At 45.0% G+C, this 13,221-nt stretch overlaps 1 protein-coding gene across 1 annotated transcript in view; it reads left to right on the top strand.

The window, feature by feature from the left end:
* The first annotated feature begins 11,588 nt into the window (after nt 1–11,588).
* The window catches only part of SNX27 (sorting nexin 27), a 67,366-nt gene continuing 65,733 nt past the window's right edge, over nt 11,589–13,221 (top strand). Inside the window, exon 1 of the mRNA XM_059135198.1 lies at nt 11,589–12,118. Within this exon, the coding sequence (XP_058991181.1) occupies nt 11,808–12,118 (311 nt within the window). The 5' untranslated portion in view covers nt 11,589–11,807. The remainder of the gene's footprint in view (nt 12,119–13,221) is intronic.

Below are 13,221 nucleotides of genomic sequence, written 5' to 3'. Positions count from 1 at the left end.
ACCCACACAACAAAAACGTAAGGATATGAGCTTTATATAGAAAGAGAATCTTGCTTAATTATCAGTTGTAGAGCTAGAGCTTCAATTTCTTTTTCCCCTACCCCCAGGGCCATGAAGGGGTGATGACTGGGATTAAGCTGCCCACTGCCTTACTCAACCAGCCTCATTTCTGGACCTCTACTACCTTGTGAGGTTCCAAAACACACTGTGTGCCATTCCCCACCTCTCTGCTTTTGCATATGCTGTTCCTTCTGCCTGGCACTCTCTGCCCTGCCTTAGCCTTCTAACAAGCTTCTGTTCAACCTTCAAAAACCCCCCTGAAATGACACCGTTTGGTGAAGTCTTCCCCGACTCCACAGAGAATCGCCCACAGTTAATCAGTGGTTCCATACTAGCTGGTACAAAGCTTATCCCATTCTACAGGAATTGTTTGTTTTCATGTCTGTCTCTCCCCCCAGATCTGAGAATTCCTAAAAGGTAGGGCTGATGATTTATGTCTGTGTCCCCAGCCCTGGCCCAGTGCCTGGCACGTTGTGGATATTCAGCAAATGCCAGCTGACCAGAAATGGATTCTCTTTCCTGTAACCAGCAGAGTGTTTTGCAAGGTGACTGACCAGGATCACAGAACAAAATGGAAACCATTCCTAAAGGGAGCCCTGGAGCTCTGCCTGGTATTCGGAACTAAATGCAGAAAACTGCTAACAGTCAATGTTCGTGCTTGGAAGGCACACAGCATTCAAAACTTAATGGAGACCATTTGCCTAGAATCTATTTTAAGAAGATTACATGTAAGGAGAATTTTTCTGATCATGTGATTAAGCTCCAGAACATGAATTTGAGGAAGTGACAGGTATTCCCTATTGAAGAGCTGCATAATTTATGTATTTTAGAAAAGACTGTTTGGAGTGAGTAGGTAAACATGAACAGAGACTTCTGATTGTAAGTTTATGTAATAGAATTGCTCAGCTCTGGGCACTGGACACGGGGTGGGGCTTTGGTAGCTTCCCGTGGAATGACGTGGCCCTCCGTGAACGTGAACGGGTGTTGGGGTTGGATACATAACTGTCACTTCTCTGCACAGCTCCTCACAGCTTTGCCTCATTTGCAAACATCTGAGGGATTAGTAAATATTAGTAGATACATGTTGTCAGTAAATAGACTGCGAGAACTGCCAGCACCTGCTGGTGCTAAGTCCTTGTGCTCCTTTCTGGCTCCGAGTCTTCCTCTCTGCCTCCTTGTTCCGCAGCCTCTTGGCATGGATGTGGGGATATCCAACTGTACCAAAAGAGGACTGGGAGACAAAGGAAGAAAGGGGGCAGGTAACCTTTAAGGGGAAAGGAAGTGGGTATCGTAGTTGGTTCAATTCTGTGCTGGGGGTTCCCTTGTAGGGCACTTTGGGGGAATGGAATTTCTTGAACTGCATGTCAATCAAAACAACAGTAGGTTTGAGAAAAGAGGGAAGGACGACACAGGAATGTGAAAGAAGTGATTGCTGAGGCTAGAAATGATTCTTACCCACAAATTAAAATGGGCAAAAGTTCAGCATTAGGTTATCAGAGAGAACCATGAATTTATATTGTACATTTGTACCTTTTTCAAGTTTAGTGCAATTCCTTCATTGTATATCTTTTTTATTTATTTATTTTATTTATTTATTTTTTTTAAGATTTTATTTATTTATTTGTCAGAGAGAGAGAGAGTGAGAGCGAGCACAGGCAGACAGAGTGGAAGGCAGAGGCAGAGGGAGAAGCAGGCTCCCTGCGGAGCAAGGAGCCCGATGTGGGACTCGATCCCAGGACGCTGGGATCATGACCTGAGCCAAAGGCAGCTGCTTAACCAACTGAGCCACCCAGGCGTCCCTGTATATCTTTTTTAAATCAAGATTTTATTTATTTGACACAGACTGAGAGAGAAAAGGAGAAGCACACTCCCAGCTGAGCAGGGAGCCCGATGCTGGACTCGATCCCAGAACTCTGAGATCATGACTTGAGCCTAAGCAGACACTTAATCGACTGAGCCATCCAGGTTTGAGCCATATATTTGTTGTATATGGCTATATACATATATACATACGTATATGTAGACACACATATATACATATGTATATATGTATACATACATATATATAATATACAGATATATTTGTTGTATATCTTAGATAGTCTCACTATTTTATTAAATTTTTTATTGTGATAAAATAGACATAAGACTTACTATTCTAATGATTTTTAAGTGTATGATTCTATGACAATAAGTATTATTTACATTGTTGTGCGACGGTCACCACCATCCACCTCCAGAACTTCATCTTCCACAACTGAAATTCCATATCCATTAAACACGAACTCCCCATTTCCTCCTCCCCCAGCCACTGGCAACTACCATTCCACTTTCCATATAAATTTGAATACTCTAGGCATCATATAAGTGGAACCATACAATACTTGTTTTGTGACTGGCTGGTTTCACTTAGCATGTTTTTAAGATTCATCAACGTTGTAGCATTTGTCTCACTGGTTAATTGTTATTGTTGGGGAGGGGGAGAGGCACAGGGAGAAAGAGGGAGAGAATCTCAAGCAGGCTTCATTCACAGCACAGAGCCCCATATGAGGCTCAATCTCGCAACCCTGATAATCACGACCTGAGCCAAAATCAAGAGTCGGACGCTTGACTGACTGAGCCACCACTGTTTCATAAGTGCATCTTGCAAAATCCTTTTTTTTTTTTTAAGATTTTATCTGAGAGAGAGGGAGAGAGAGTGAGCACGTGCATGAATGGGGGGAAGGGCAAAGGGAGAGGGAGAAGAAGATGCCCCCCCACCCCGATGCAGGGCTTGATCCCAGGACCCCGAGATCATGACCTGAGCTGAAGGCAGATGTTTAACTGACTGAGCCACCCAGGCGCCCCACAAAATCTTATTTCTTAAAGTATCTCCATGTGTAGATAAAGTAGACATCGTCATCTCTAGTTTACAGTTGGAGAAACTGTTGAAGAGTTTGTTGAAGAGAAACTGTAGAAGAGTTGAAGAGACGATAAGTACATCAGATATGACTGGATGCTTTTACAAATCTGTATCCCCCTATACTCTCTCCCTCACAACCTTCTTTCTTTTGTCAGAGCCCCAATTATGTTCTCATATTTACTGGCAAGCTATGCCAGGGAATACTCTTAGCTCCATGAGTAAATCTTGATTAGTTTGACTCAATCACAGTTATCTCAGGTCTTTTGCCAATGACTGGTTTAGGTGATACACTTTTGGCCAAGAGACATAAGAGAAAGCTGAAGCAAGACCTTTAGAAAGAGTGTCTTTACTTTTACAAATAGACACAAGAAGAAAAGGCCTAGTTTCTGCTTCTCAAAGTGGTCACCTGTGTGGGTGATGCTCGGAGCTCGGCAGCCATCTTGTCACTATGGGAGGAGTTAGCAAATGTTGACATGGCAGAGGAGAGAGATGGAAGAATGTGATCCTGAATGATATGAATAAGCTGCTGAGTTAATCAACACTGGAACTCCCCACCTTGATCTTGATACTTATGTGAGATCATAAATTTCCTTACTGTTTAAAGCGCTTTTAAATTTTCTGTATTTACAGCTAAAAAAAATACTCAATGATTTTGAATGATAACAGCTGAGCAGGAATGCAGAAGATGCAAGTCTCACTCCCCTTTTCCACTGGATGATGCTAATGCCTCAGGACTGGTCTTTTGCTATGCGACCTCCCAACCTGTTGTATTATTTCTGAACTGTTGGCTGTGGGAAGTAATTTTTGGTGAAAAGGACCTGTGGAAAATTAAGTTCAATTTTGAGGAAAAAGTTGGAGGCACTGGAGAAAATGACGAGAGACAGAGTGACAACTGCCTAGTGCATTACAACTGGAAGGATGGTGAAAAATGTTATTTGGGAACGATCCGCTGAAACATAACAGTCAGGTCTGATGAGAAGGGCTAGATGGAAAAAAGCCAGCCAGTGAGGCTATAAGAGCCAGGGAGCTTTTCCTTCCCATGGGAAGCCCAGCAAATCTTGGAGAGGTGGTATGTAGCAAATGGGAGACAAGGGCATGACATGAAGATGGCCAGGGGAAGGGCTTTGAGACACCAGAACTATTCGGTGCTGCTAGAGAAGTAATATAATTATAAGTACATACTAAGTTGACTCCAATGCTCACTTAAGCCTGTGATAGATTCTATTAGCTACTTTTTATAGTTTACCCAAAAGCTTTCTTTTGACAAGTGACCTGGGTATGTGATCCAGGTTCGGACAATCATAGTACTTCATTGTCCAGGCAAGTTGAATTGGTCCAGGTGATGTGCACACAAAAGGGCCAAAGTCCTTCCTGAAAAATAATACATGGATTTTGAGAAAAATAAGGTGTTTTTTGCTAATAGATAAAGAGAACCAGAGATGAAAAAAAAGGCAGGCAGATGAAAAAGAATTAGGTGGCCCCAGGTTCTCTGTGTCTGACACTTAAAAGGCCTTGGTTTCTATAGTGCTTGGTTTAAATCAAAGAGGCAGGGATACCTGGGTGGCTCAGTTGGTTAAGCATCTGTCTTTGGCTCAGGTCATGATCCTGAAGTCCTGGGACTGAATCCCACATTGGGGTCCTTGGTTGGTGGGGAGCTTGCTTCTCCCTCTCCCTGCTGCTCCCTCTGCTGGTGCTCTCTCTTTATAAATAAATAAAATCTTGGGGCGCCTGGGTGGCTCAGTGGGTTAAAGCCTCTGCCTTCGGCTCGGGTCATGATCTCGGGGTCCTGCATTGGGCTCTCTGCTTAGTGGGGAGCCTATTCCCCTCTCTCACTCTGCCTGCCTCTCTGCCTACTTGTGATCTCTCTGTCTGCCAAATAGATAAATAAACTCTTTTAAAAAATGAATGAATAAATAAATAAATAAAATCTTAAAAAGAGTCAAGGAGCCATCCCAATGTGGCAGGTTATATTTTTCAGAGATGGCCAATGTGATATATCCCACTCTGATTATGTTGCAAAATTGACACTCTTCTCATCTAGGGTTGTGTCTGTATCCCTTCCCATTGTACCTGGGCAGACCTCTGTGACCACCAGGACAAAAAAAATATGGTGAGGTGATATCATGTGACTTTCAATGCTGCGTCATAAAAATCTCATGCACCAGAACCTTTGATTTTGGAGCTTTGACACAAAACTTGAAGAAGCCAAGAAGAAGAAACCACATGAGGAGGCTATGTATGGGGGTCAGGCCATCGGATCAGCTCCAGCTGAAGTCCCAGCAGACAGCCAGCCTCAATTGCCAGGAGTAAGACATGCCCAGATGACTTCAGCCACCAGTCACCCTGAGCTTTTGAGTCCTCCCAGCTGAGGCCCCAGGCACTGTGGGACAGAAGCCAGTCATCTCTATGTGTTCTATCTGAATTCCTGACATACAGTCCATAAGCATAATAAAATGATGGTTTCAGGCCACTAAGTTTGGGGATGGTTTATTTATAGCTACAGTTAACATGAATACCCAGTGTCCTTCTCAGTTATGTGAACCAATACATTCTCTTTTTTGCTTAAGCTAGTTTGGATTAAGTTTCTGTCACTTGCAGCTATAAGAAATTTGATTCATGTACTCTTTAGTCTGTAGGTATTATTCACTGTTGCAGATCAGTTATTCAATTTACCAAAAAAATAAATAATAAATAATTTTTATGTGGTCTTCATGGAGAAAGTACAGAAAAAATAGTGAGAAGGATAGAAGACTCAGAATTAAGAAAAGGGGTTAAGAAAAGGGCCCTGTTTTTGTTTTCTTCAACCTGTGAGTCCATGGGTAATGATATACCTTACTGCCTCATTTAAGCCATTTAATTTTTTTTTTTTCACTAGTGTTGATTTCTGGCCACTGACCAGCTGAGTGACCTTTGACAAGTCATGACACATTGCTGGGTCTATTTCTTTTTTTAGAGAGTTGTAGTGGAGGAGCTATTTCTTCATCATCAAAATGAGGGAATGGGGCTAGATATGATATTATTATTGATATCTATAATTAAAATAATAGAGGTCCATTATTTTATATATATTAGTGATAACTGTGTTATTATGTTAGGTGTTTTCCCCATATGACTCATTTTACTCCTATACAGCAGCTGTTATTAGACACTTTCTGGTCCTTTTCTGGACTGAGATTTCATCAATACTCCTTCTCTTGTGCCCCTCACTCTCTTAACTCGTTGAGGACATGTCATGTGTGACAAGTTCCTGGTTTTCCAGAAACTTATGTTCAGATTAGAAAAGTAAAGCTGGACTAGACATTAAATTATTATGGTCTAAACTGAGGGGCACACCACAAATACGATAGGAGTAACATTTGTTATCTGCTGCCATGTAACAGATGACCACAAATTTAGCAGCTTAGAACAACACACATGTATTATTTCATAGTTTTTGTGGGGCAGGGGTCTGGACTCAGCTTAATTGGATCCTCTGTAGGGTCTCACAAGCCTGCAATCAAGGTTTTGGGCAGGGTATGTTCCTAAGTGGAGCCCAGGATCCCCTTCCAAGCTTCTGTGGTCATTGGTGGAACTCTTAGAGGCACTGGACTGAGGGCCACCATCTTCTTGCTGTCAGATAGGGACAAGTTTCCAAAGTCTCCATTCCTAGAGGCTCTTGTAGCTCCCTGCCATGGGCCTTCTCCACAGGCACATCAGAACATGGAGGCTTTCTTTCTCAGAGCCAGCAGGAGACTCCTTCATCCTAGTAGGCTAAGAAGTGTTATACAATGGAACTGTTTGTATGGGAGTGACACGCATCACCTTTGCCACATTCTGCTGGGCAGAAGAAAGTCACAAGTCCTGCCCACAGGCAAGGGGAGGAGATTACACAAGAGTGTGACTCACTGGGAGGTGGTGGTGGTGGAGTGTCCCAGGAAGGTGTGTTTGCCACAGAAATTTAGGAAAAAAAGGTAAGTCAGAGTGAAGTGGACTCCCTCAAGGGAGGTTTTATGGAGGGACTTAAGCTAGAGTTTAAAGAAGGAGTAGAATTTAGACCCCCAAAGAGGGAAAGAGAAGAGGCAGACTATCTAGAATCAAAGGACCATACACATATGAGCAAAGGTGTGAAGGTGGGGTTCTCTCTTAAGTTAATGTCACACAAAAGCCCAATGGAAACCTGCTGACTTCTTATATTACAAAGGACAGGAGGATCTTTTTTTCTCTTCTTTCTTTCTTTCTTTCTTTACTTATTTGAGAGAGAGAGAGAGAATGAGCGTGGAGGAGGAGCAGAAGGAGGAGCAGACTCCCCAGTGAGCAGGGAGCAACTCCAGGATCAAGACTTGAGCCAAAGGCAGACACTCAACCCATTGAGCTGCCAAGGTGCCCCTCTTTTCTTTTTCCCCCAAAGATTTATTTATTTATTTGGGAGAGAGCTGGGGAGGGGGATGGGGCAGCACAGAGGGAGAGGGAGAGAGTCTTAACCAGACTCAGGCTGAGCACAGAGCCCCAGGCAGGGCTCCATCTCATAACCCTAAGATCAAGATGTGAACCAAAATAAAGAGTGGGACGCTTAACGGATTTAGGTGCCTAGGAGCCCCAGAGCATTTTTTTCTCTTTAACCAAAAGGAAGCTGGGTATTAAAGAGAGTCCTGGCTGTGGTGTCAGAAAATTTGGGTTCATGGTTCAGTTCTGCTATAAACTAGTAGTATGATTGGGGCCTGCTGGTTAGCTGAGCCTACTGGCTTCCTGTGGATGCTTCTATTTATGTTGCTATTGTGAGGACTTTGTAAGCTCTTGGGTGGGAAGTGCTCTATACACTTTCTGGGTCCCATTTCCAAAGGCAGCTTCATCGAGTTCCAAGATCCCACTCTCTCCAAGGCCATCTCTCTCTGGCTCTCTGGGAATCCTCTTTCTCAGTCATCACTTAAATGGCCAGGGAGAGGCACTCTTCAGGTTCTGGCCTTGGCACCCCTAATCACTTTGTGATCCGCTCTGCCTGGTGTGCTCCTCCATCACCACCCACCACCCTGAGCCCACGCTCATCAATCCATGCTGGGGCCAGACCCCTTCCCCAGTGCCAGACTCACGAAACCAACCAATCCAACCTGGATCTCCCCGAAACCCCTCATATCGTTCTCATATCCAGAACTAAACTCATTGCCCTCCCTGCAAGCTTCTTCTTCTTCCTCCTGGTCTTGGGAAATCACACCACCAAGTCTCACCGCTTGGAACATTCTTTCCTGCCCTGGCCTCACACCTGAGCTCCAAGTGATGCCAAGTCCTCTCTGCCCAGTGTGACCCTCCAGTCACCACAGTCCACGCCTCCCTCTTGTCAGTTCTCACGGGAGTCAGGGCACCTGGTTCTCAACATATCCTTCTGGCTCATTTTGTTCTCCACACTTCCTGCTGGATGAACTTTCTCAAGCACGAATTTAATAATGTGTCTGCTCTGCTTTAAAGCATTCAGAGGCCCCTAAATACTTGGGAATGAAATTCAAACTCCTGGACATGATTTTCAATGTCTGAAATCCTCTCCGATGTCATTCTTGCCCACGTCCCCTCGCCTCTGCTCCAGTCCTACTGAACTGCAGTCCGTTCTCACATGGCACCATGTTCTTTCAAGTCTCTGGGTTTGAATGCACTGTTTCTCTGGTCAGAAATACCTGGCCACACTATCCTTCTCTGCCTTGCCAGCCCTTCTTATCCAGAATTACCCAGCTTAGCTGTTCCATTTTCAAGGCTCTCCTAGGGGCACTCTTGCCAGCTTGTGTAGGCCTCTATCACAGCTCTCGTTACTCCACAGACCCAAAGCCTGGGTTGTAACTGTTTTTTTTTTCTTTTGCTCTCTTCCTAGTTGTGAGTTCTCCAGAGCAGTAATGGTGTCTTATTTTAGTTTCTTATTTTGATGCTCTGATCACCTTTTCTTCCAATCTGATCCTTTCTACATATTTTATGTAGTTATATTTTGAATAGGTAACACATTCGTCTGCCTAACATCTGCCATTCAGATGTTACAAAAAGCTATATAATGAAGTCTCCCTTCAACTGCTGTCCCACTCCAGTGGTCCAATCGCCCTCCCCAGAGGCAATCAACATTATCAGTTTCTTGTGAATACTTCTAGGGATATAAATATTTCTAGACATAAAAACATATCTATGGTTCCCCTTTTATACAAAAATGTTATCATGTTCTACAGACTATGCTGTACCTTGTTTTCACTTATGTACTGTATCCAGGAGATCATTTCATTTCAGCACATAAAAAGCCTCCTTATTCTTTATTTTCGGTTTTCCATTGTGGTTGTACCCTAAGTTAATGAACATTGGGTTACTTTCAGTCTTTTGCAAATACAGATAATACTGCAATGACTCTCTTCACAAAAATGTCACTTCACACACAAGTGTAACAGTAGAATGAATTCCTAGAAGTGGGGCTGCCAGATCAAGGTGTACGTGCATTTGTGAGTTTTACCATGTCATACTGCCCTTCATGGAGTTTGCAGATTAAATCTTCTTTATCTTTGTATCCCTAACACCACTGCAAAGTCTAGAACAGAGCAGGCATTCAGTACATTTTTTTTTTTTTTTTGGTCAAATAAACAAACGAAAAAATAGCTCTTTCAGTGAAAGCTCCCGTTTTCCTTTCTTTGATGTCTAGTGGAAAAAATCTATGCCCATATAGAGCTCAATTCAAACCAAATGATTGTAGAGTATTACTGTAGAGCAAAATTCTTATTATTTCAACTTGTACTGTTTTCCTTATTTGTGCAATTGATATACTTCTTCATCAGGTTGGTTATAAAATAAGATCATACTAACTTCTATGTTCTAATATAATAGCTGAATCCTTATCCCACATTTTGTGAGATGTCTTAATTATTCTACTACTCTCTTCCCCCACATCCTGAGCAATTACTAGAAGCCCGTACACAGTCCACAAATTCTTTCAGGTCGTTGCTTGTTGCTTTTATATGTCATCAGACCTCTCTCTGCAATGAAACTTTTACTGCCTTTTTTTTTCTTTTTAAGATTTTATTTATTTATTTAGTTGAGAGACAGAGAGAGTGTGGGGCAAGGGGAGAGGCAGAGAGAGCTGGAGAGAGAATCTGAAGCAGACTCTGAGCTGAGTATGGAGCCCAACCTGAGGCTCAGTCGAAGGACCTCAAGATCATGACCTCAGCTGAAACCCAGAGTCAGACACTCGACAGACTGAGCCACCCAGGTTCCCTGCTTTTCTTTTCTTTTTTACACTGTGAATCCCTGTAGCTCCTCCTGGATTGTTTACTAGCTCTATGGATTCTCTACGCCTGTTTATTCATCTATAAGTAGGGCACATTATAGGATTGTGAAGATTAAATAAAATTACAGATGTAAAGTGCTTAGAACAGTGTTGGGCACATAGTAATGTTGAGAGAAACAGCTCTTTATGGGTCTCTCATGCTTCTACCCATCTTCCTGGGAATGCCAAAAGTGCAAGACCCTGACTACTCTTCACCAGGGTCAATTCTCAAGGTTGCATTTAGAGTGAGCAACTTTAAGGAAAGAAGTAATGTCTCCCTACATGACAGAGAACAGGTTTGTCATTGCTTCCTATGAAAAGGCAGTTTCCCCCCAACTCAGTGTTCCTTGGTTGTGCACAACCAAGTAAGTGCACAGCCTTCATGTGAGCCCTTGTAAGACCTGGGGGAAGAGGAATTGACAGAAACGTGCTGAAGCTCATGTTGCTTCCTGTGTGGTAATAGCCCTTTGTCTCCGACCCAGTAATTCTGTGTCTTTTGTCAGCATCCACAAAACAGTAACAGACTAACTTATGTCGAGTCACAGACATCAGTCAGGAGGGTAAACTGAAATACCAGACTCCAGTACTAAGTGCTTAAGTAAGCTATTTTCATTATTTTGGTTCTTGCTCTTCTTTCTTGCCTTTGCTGGGCATTCTGCACACTCTCTGTGAGTGTGCATTTGGGTAGGTAGCTGAAAAGCATCAACTGGGCCATTGGCCAAGAATTCTACAGTGCTGTTTGGGGAAACAAAATAAATCAGAAATAAAGGATAACTTCAAAATCATTGCCCAATTTAAATTATTACTTAGCCCCTCTAATATCCAGTTCTAAATCGCTGAGACTGTAGTTTTCTCTGCATATACTTTCTGTATAGTTGGAGTATAGTTTTTATATAGTTGCAATACGTGAAAGTTGCGAAAAAATAACCGGGTCTTATTTCCTGTTAGCTAATAGCTGAATGAGTTTGGGCTCTCTACAGTTCAGTTTCCAAATAAGTGAAATACAGAAATGAATTCATGATCCACTCAGCTCACAAGGTTGTTGGGGCCACGGAATAAAATAATGTATGCTAACACAGAAGGTACTGAACAAATGAGTTGTAATGATTTAAGGTTGCAACTTAAGGCTGTCGAGTCACAAACATCAGTTTATCCTAATATTTTGCTTTAGAGGCTACAAAATGAGTTCTGAAATGAAAGAAGAAAAAACTTGACCGCATGTCAACAGTTGGAACAGTCCGCCGCACTCGATGCAGTGTTAGTCGCCCAAACTACAACTCCCGTCAGGCTTTGTCCCCGAACTGCGTCACACATAACCTCCGCTCTGCCCCGGGCCCTGCCCTCACCCCCGCCCCCACCGTCCAGAAACTACAACTCCCAGGAGGCGCCACGGGCCTAACCGTCCGTTCTCCCCCCGCCCCCGGCCTCCCCTTTACCCTCTCCGGCGGCTCTGCGACGGACTTGGGTCCCGCGGGCGGCGGAGCGGGCGCGCGCGTAGGGGGTCGCGCGGCTGCTGAACAGGGCGAACGCGCGCGAATAGGGAGTGGAGGCGTAGGGGGGCGGCGGTAGGGCTCGCTCGCTCGCAAGATGGCGGACGAGGACGGGGAAGGGATTCACCCCTCAGCCCCTCACAGAAACGGGGGTGGCGGCGGCGGTGGGGGGTCCGGGCTCCACTGCACCGGGAACGGCGGCGGGGGAGGCGGCGGCCCGCGGGTCGTGCGCATCGTCAAGTCCGAGTCCGGCTACGGCTTCAACGTGCGGGGCCAAGTGAGCGAGGGCGGGCAACTGCGGAGCATCAACGGGGAGCTGTACGCGCCGCTGCAGCATGTGAGCGCCGTGCTGCCCGGGGGAGCGGCCGACCGGGCCGGGGTGCGCAAGGGGGACCGCATCCTGGAGGTGTGAGTATCTGGGCGCCCGCCGCCCCACCCCACCCCGCCCCCTCCGGCCGTCCCTGCCTCTCACTCTACCCCTGTCGAGCTCAGGCCCCACTGTCCCCCCTCCCCCCTCCAGCCCCGGAACCGGCCCTAGGGAACTCCGTTCCTCTCAGGCCCCGCACCTTCTTGGGGTTGACCCTTTCACCTCCCCGCTCCTTGGGTTTTCGCAGCGCGCACCTCCCTCCTTGTAACCAGTCTACGTCCCAGCGCCCCCTCTGTTTTTACCCCTGCCCCCATTCTTCTGCCTTCTTTTCGGCCCCGTTGCTTTACCCCTGGGTATGCCGCTCTCTTCTCCTTGCTGCCCTCATAATGGACTTCTGTCCCCTGCTGACGGAATCTCCTTTTCTGACCCGGCCTCTTTCGTGTCCTCCCCAAGTTTTCATCTTAAGCATCGTAGTTTTTGTTCGCCGCTGCGGTCAACCCTCATGGACCGTCCCTCTGTCCTCTAGACGAAGTAGGCAAACCTGTGATCTGCTCCCACTTTTCCTGCGGAAATATCATCCCTCTACTGCACTCCTTTTGCTTTCCTTAGTTACCCTCTCCTGTGGTTAAGCACCCCCTCATTTTTTCTATCCTGCCTTGTGTCCCTTTCCCCCCCTCCCTTTTGGATTCACACTCCCAAGAGTGTACCTTCTTCTCTGATCCTTGCTTGCATGCCTTTGTTTTTGTTTTTGTTTTGGTGGTGGAGGAGGGTGTCTCTGACATTAGTTTCTTTACACTATTGTGTAAAGAATATCCCATCTCACGCAAGCATTTCGAATCTAGTGTCTACCATTTCCATGTACCTCTGTGAGCATCCGTATTCTGAGCCCCCCCCCCCCTTTCTGATCTTCATTTTTGCACCATACTCCTACTTCTTTTTAGTCAGGATTATGGTGGATCTCTCCTTCATTCCTGCTTCCCCCCAAATTATGCTCCTCTTTCGGGTCTTTGACCTCCTTACTTTATTGGGGCATGCCCTTTCTATTCTCTCTTACTACATCCTCTTGTGATCCCACGCTTGAGTTTATCCTATTCTTTATCTCCTCCAGGCTGCTTTCACTTCTCAGTTTAGGCTCTTGCTGCTG

The sequence above is a fragment of the Mustela lutreola genome, chromosome 10, assembly GCF_030435805.1.
Source record: "Mustela lutreola isolate mMusLut2 chromosome 10, mMusLut2.pri, whole genome shotgun sequence".
Lineage (NCBI taxonomy): Eukaryota > Metazoa > Chordata > Mammalia > Carnivora > Mustelidae > Mustela > Mustela lutreola.
Note: the sequence above shows the minus strand (reverse complement) of the source record. Positions and strands in the feature narration are given on the sequence as shown.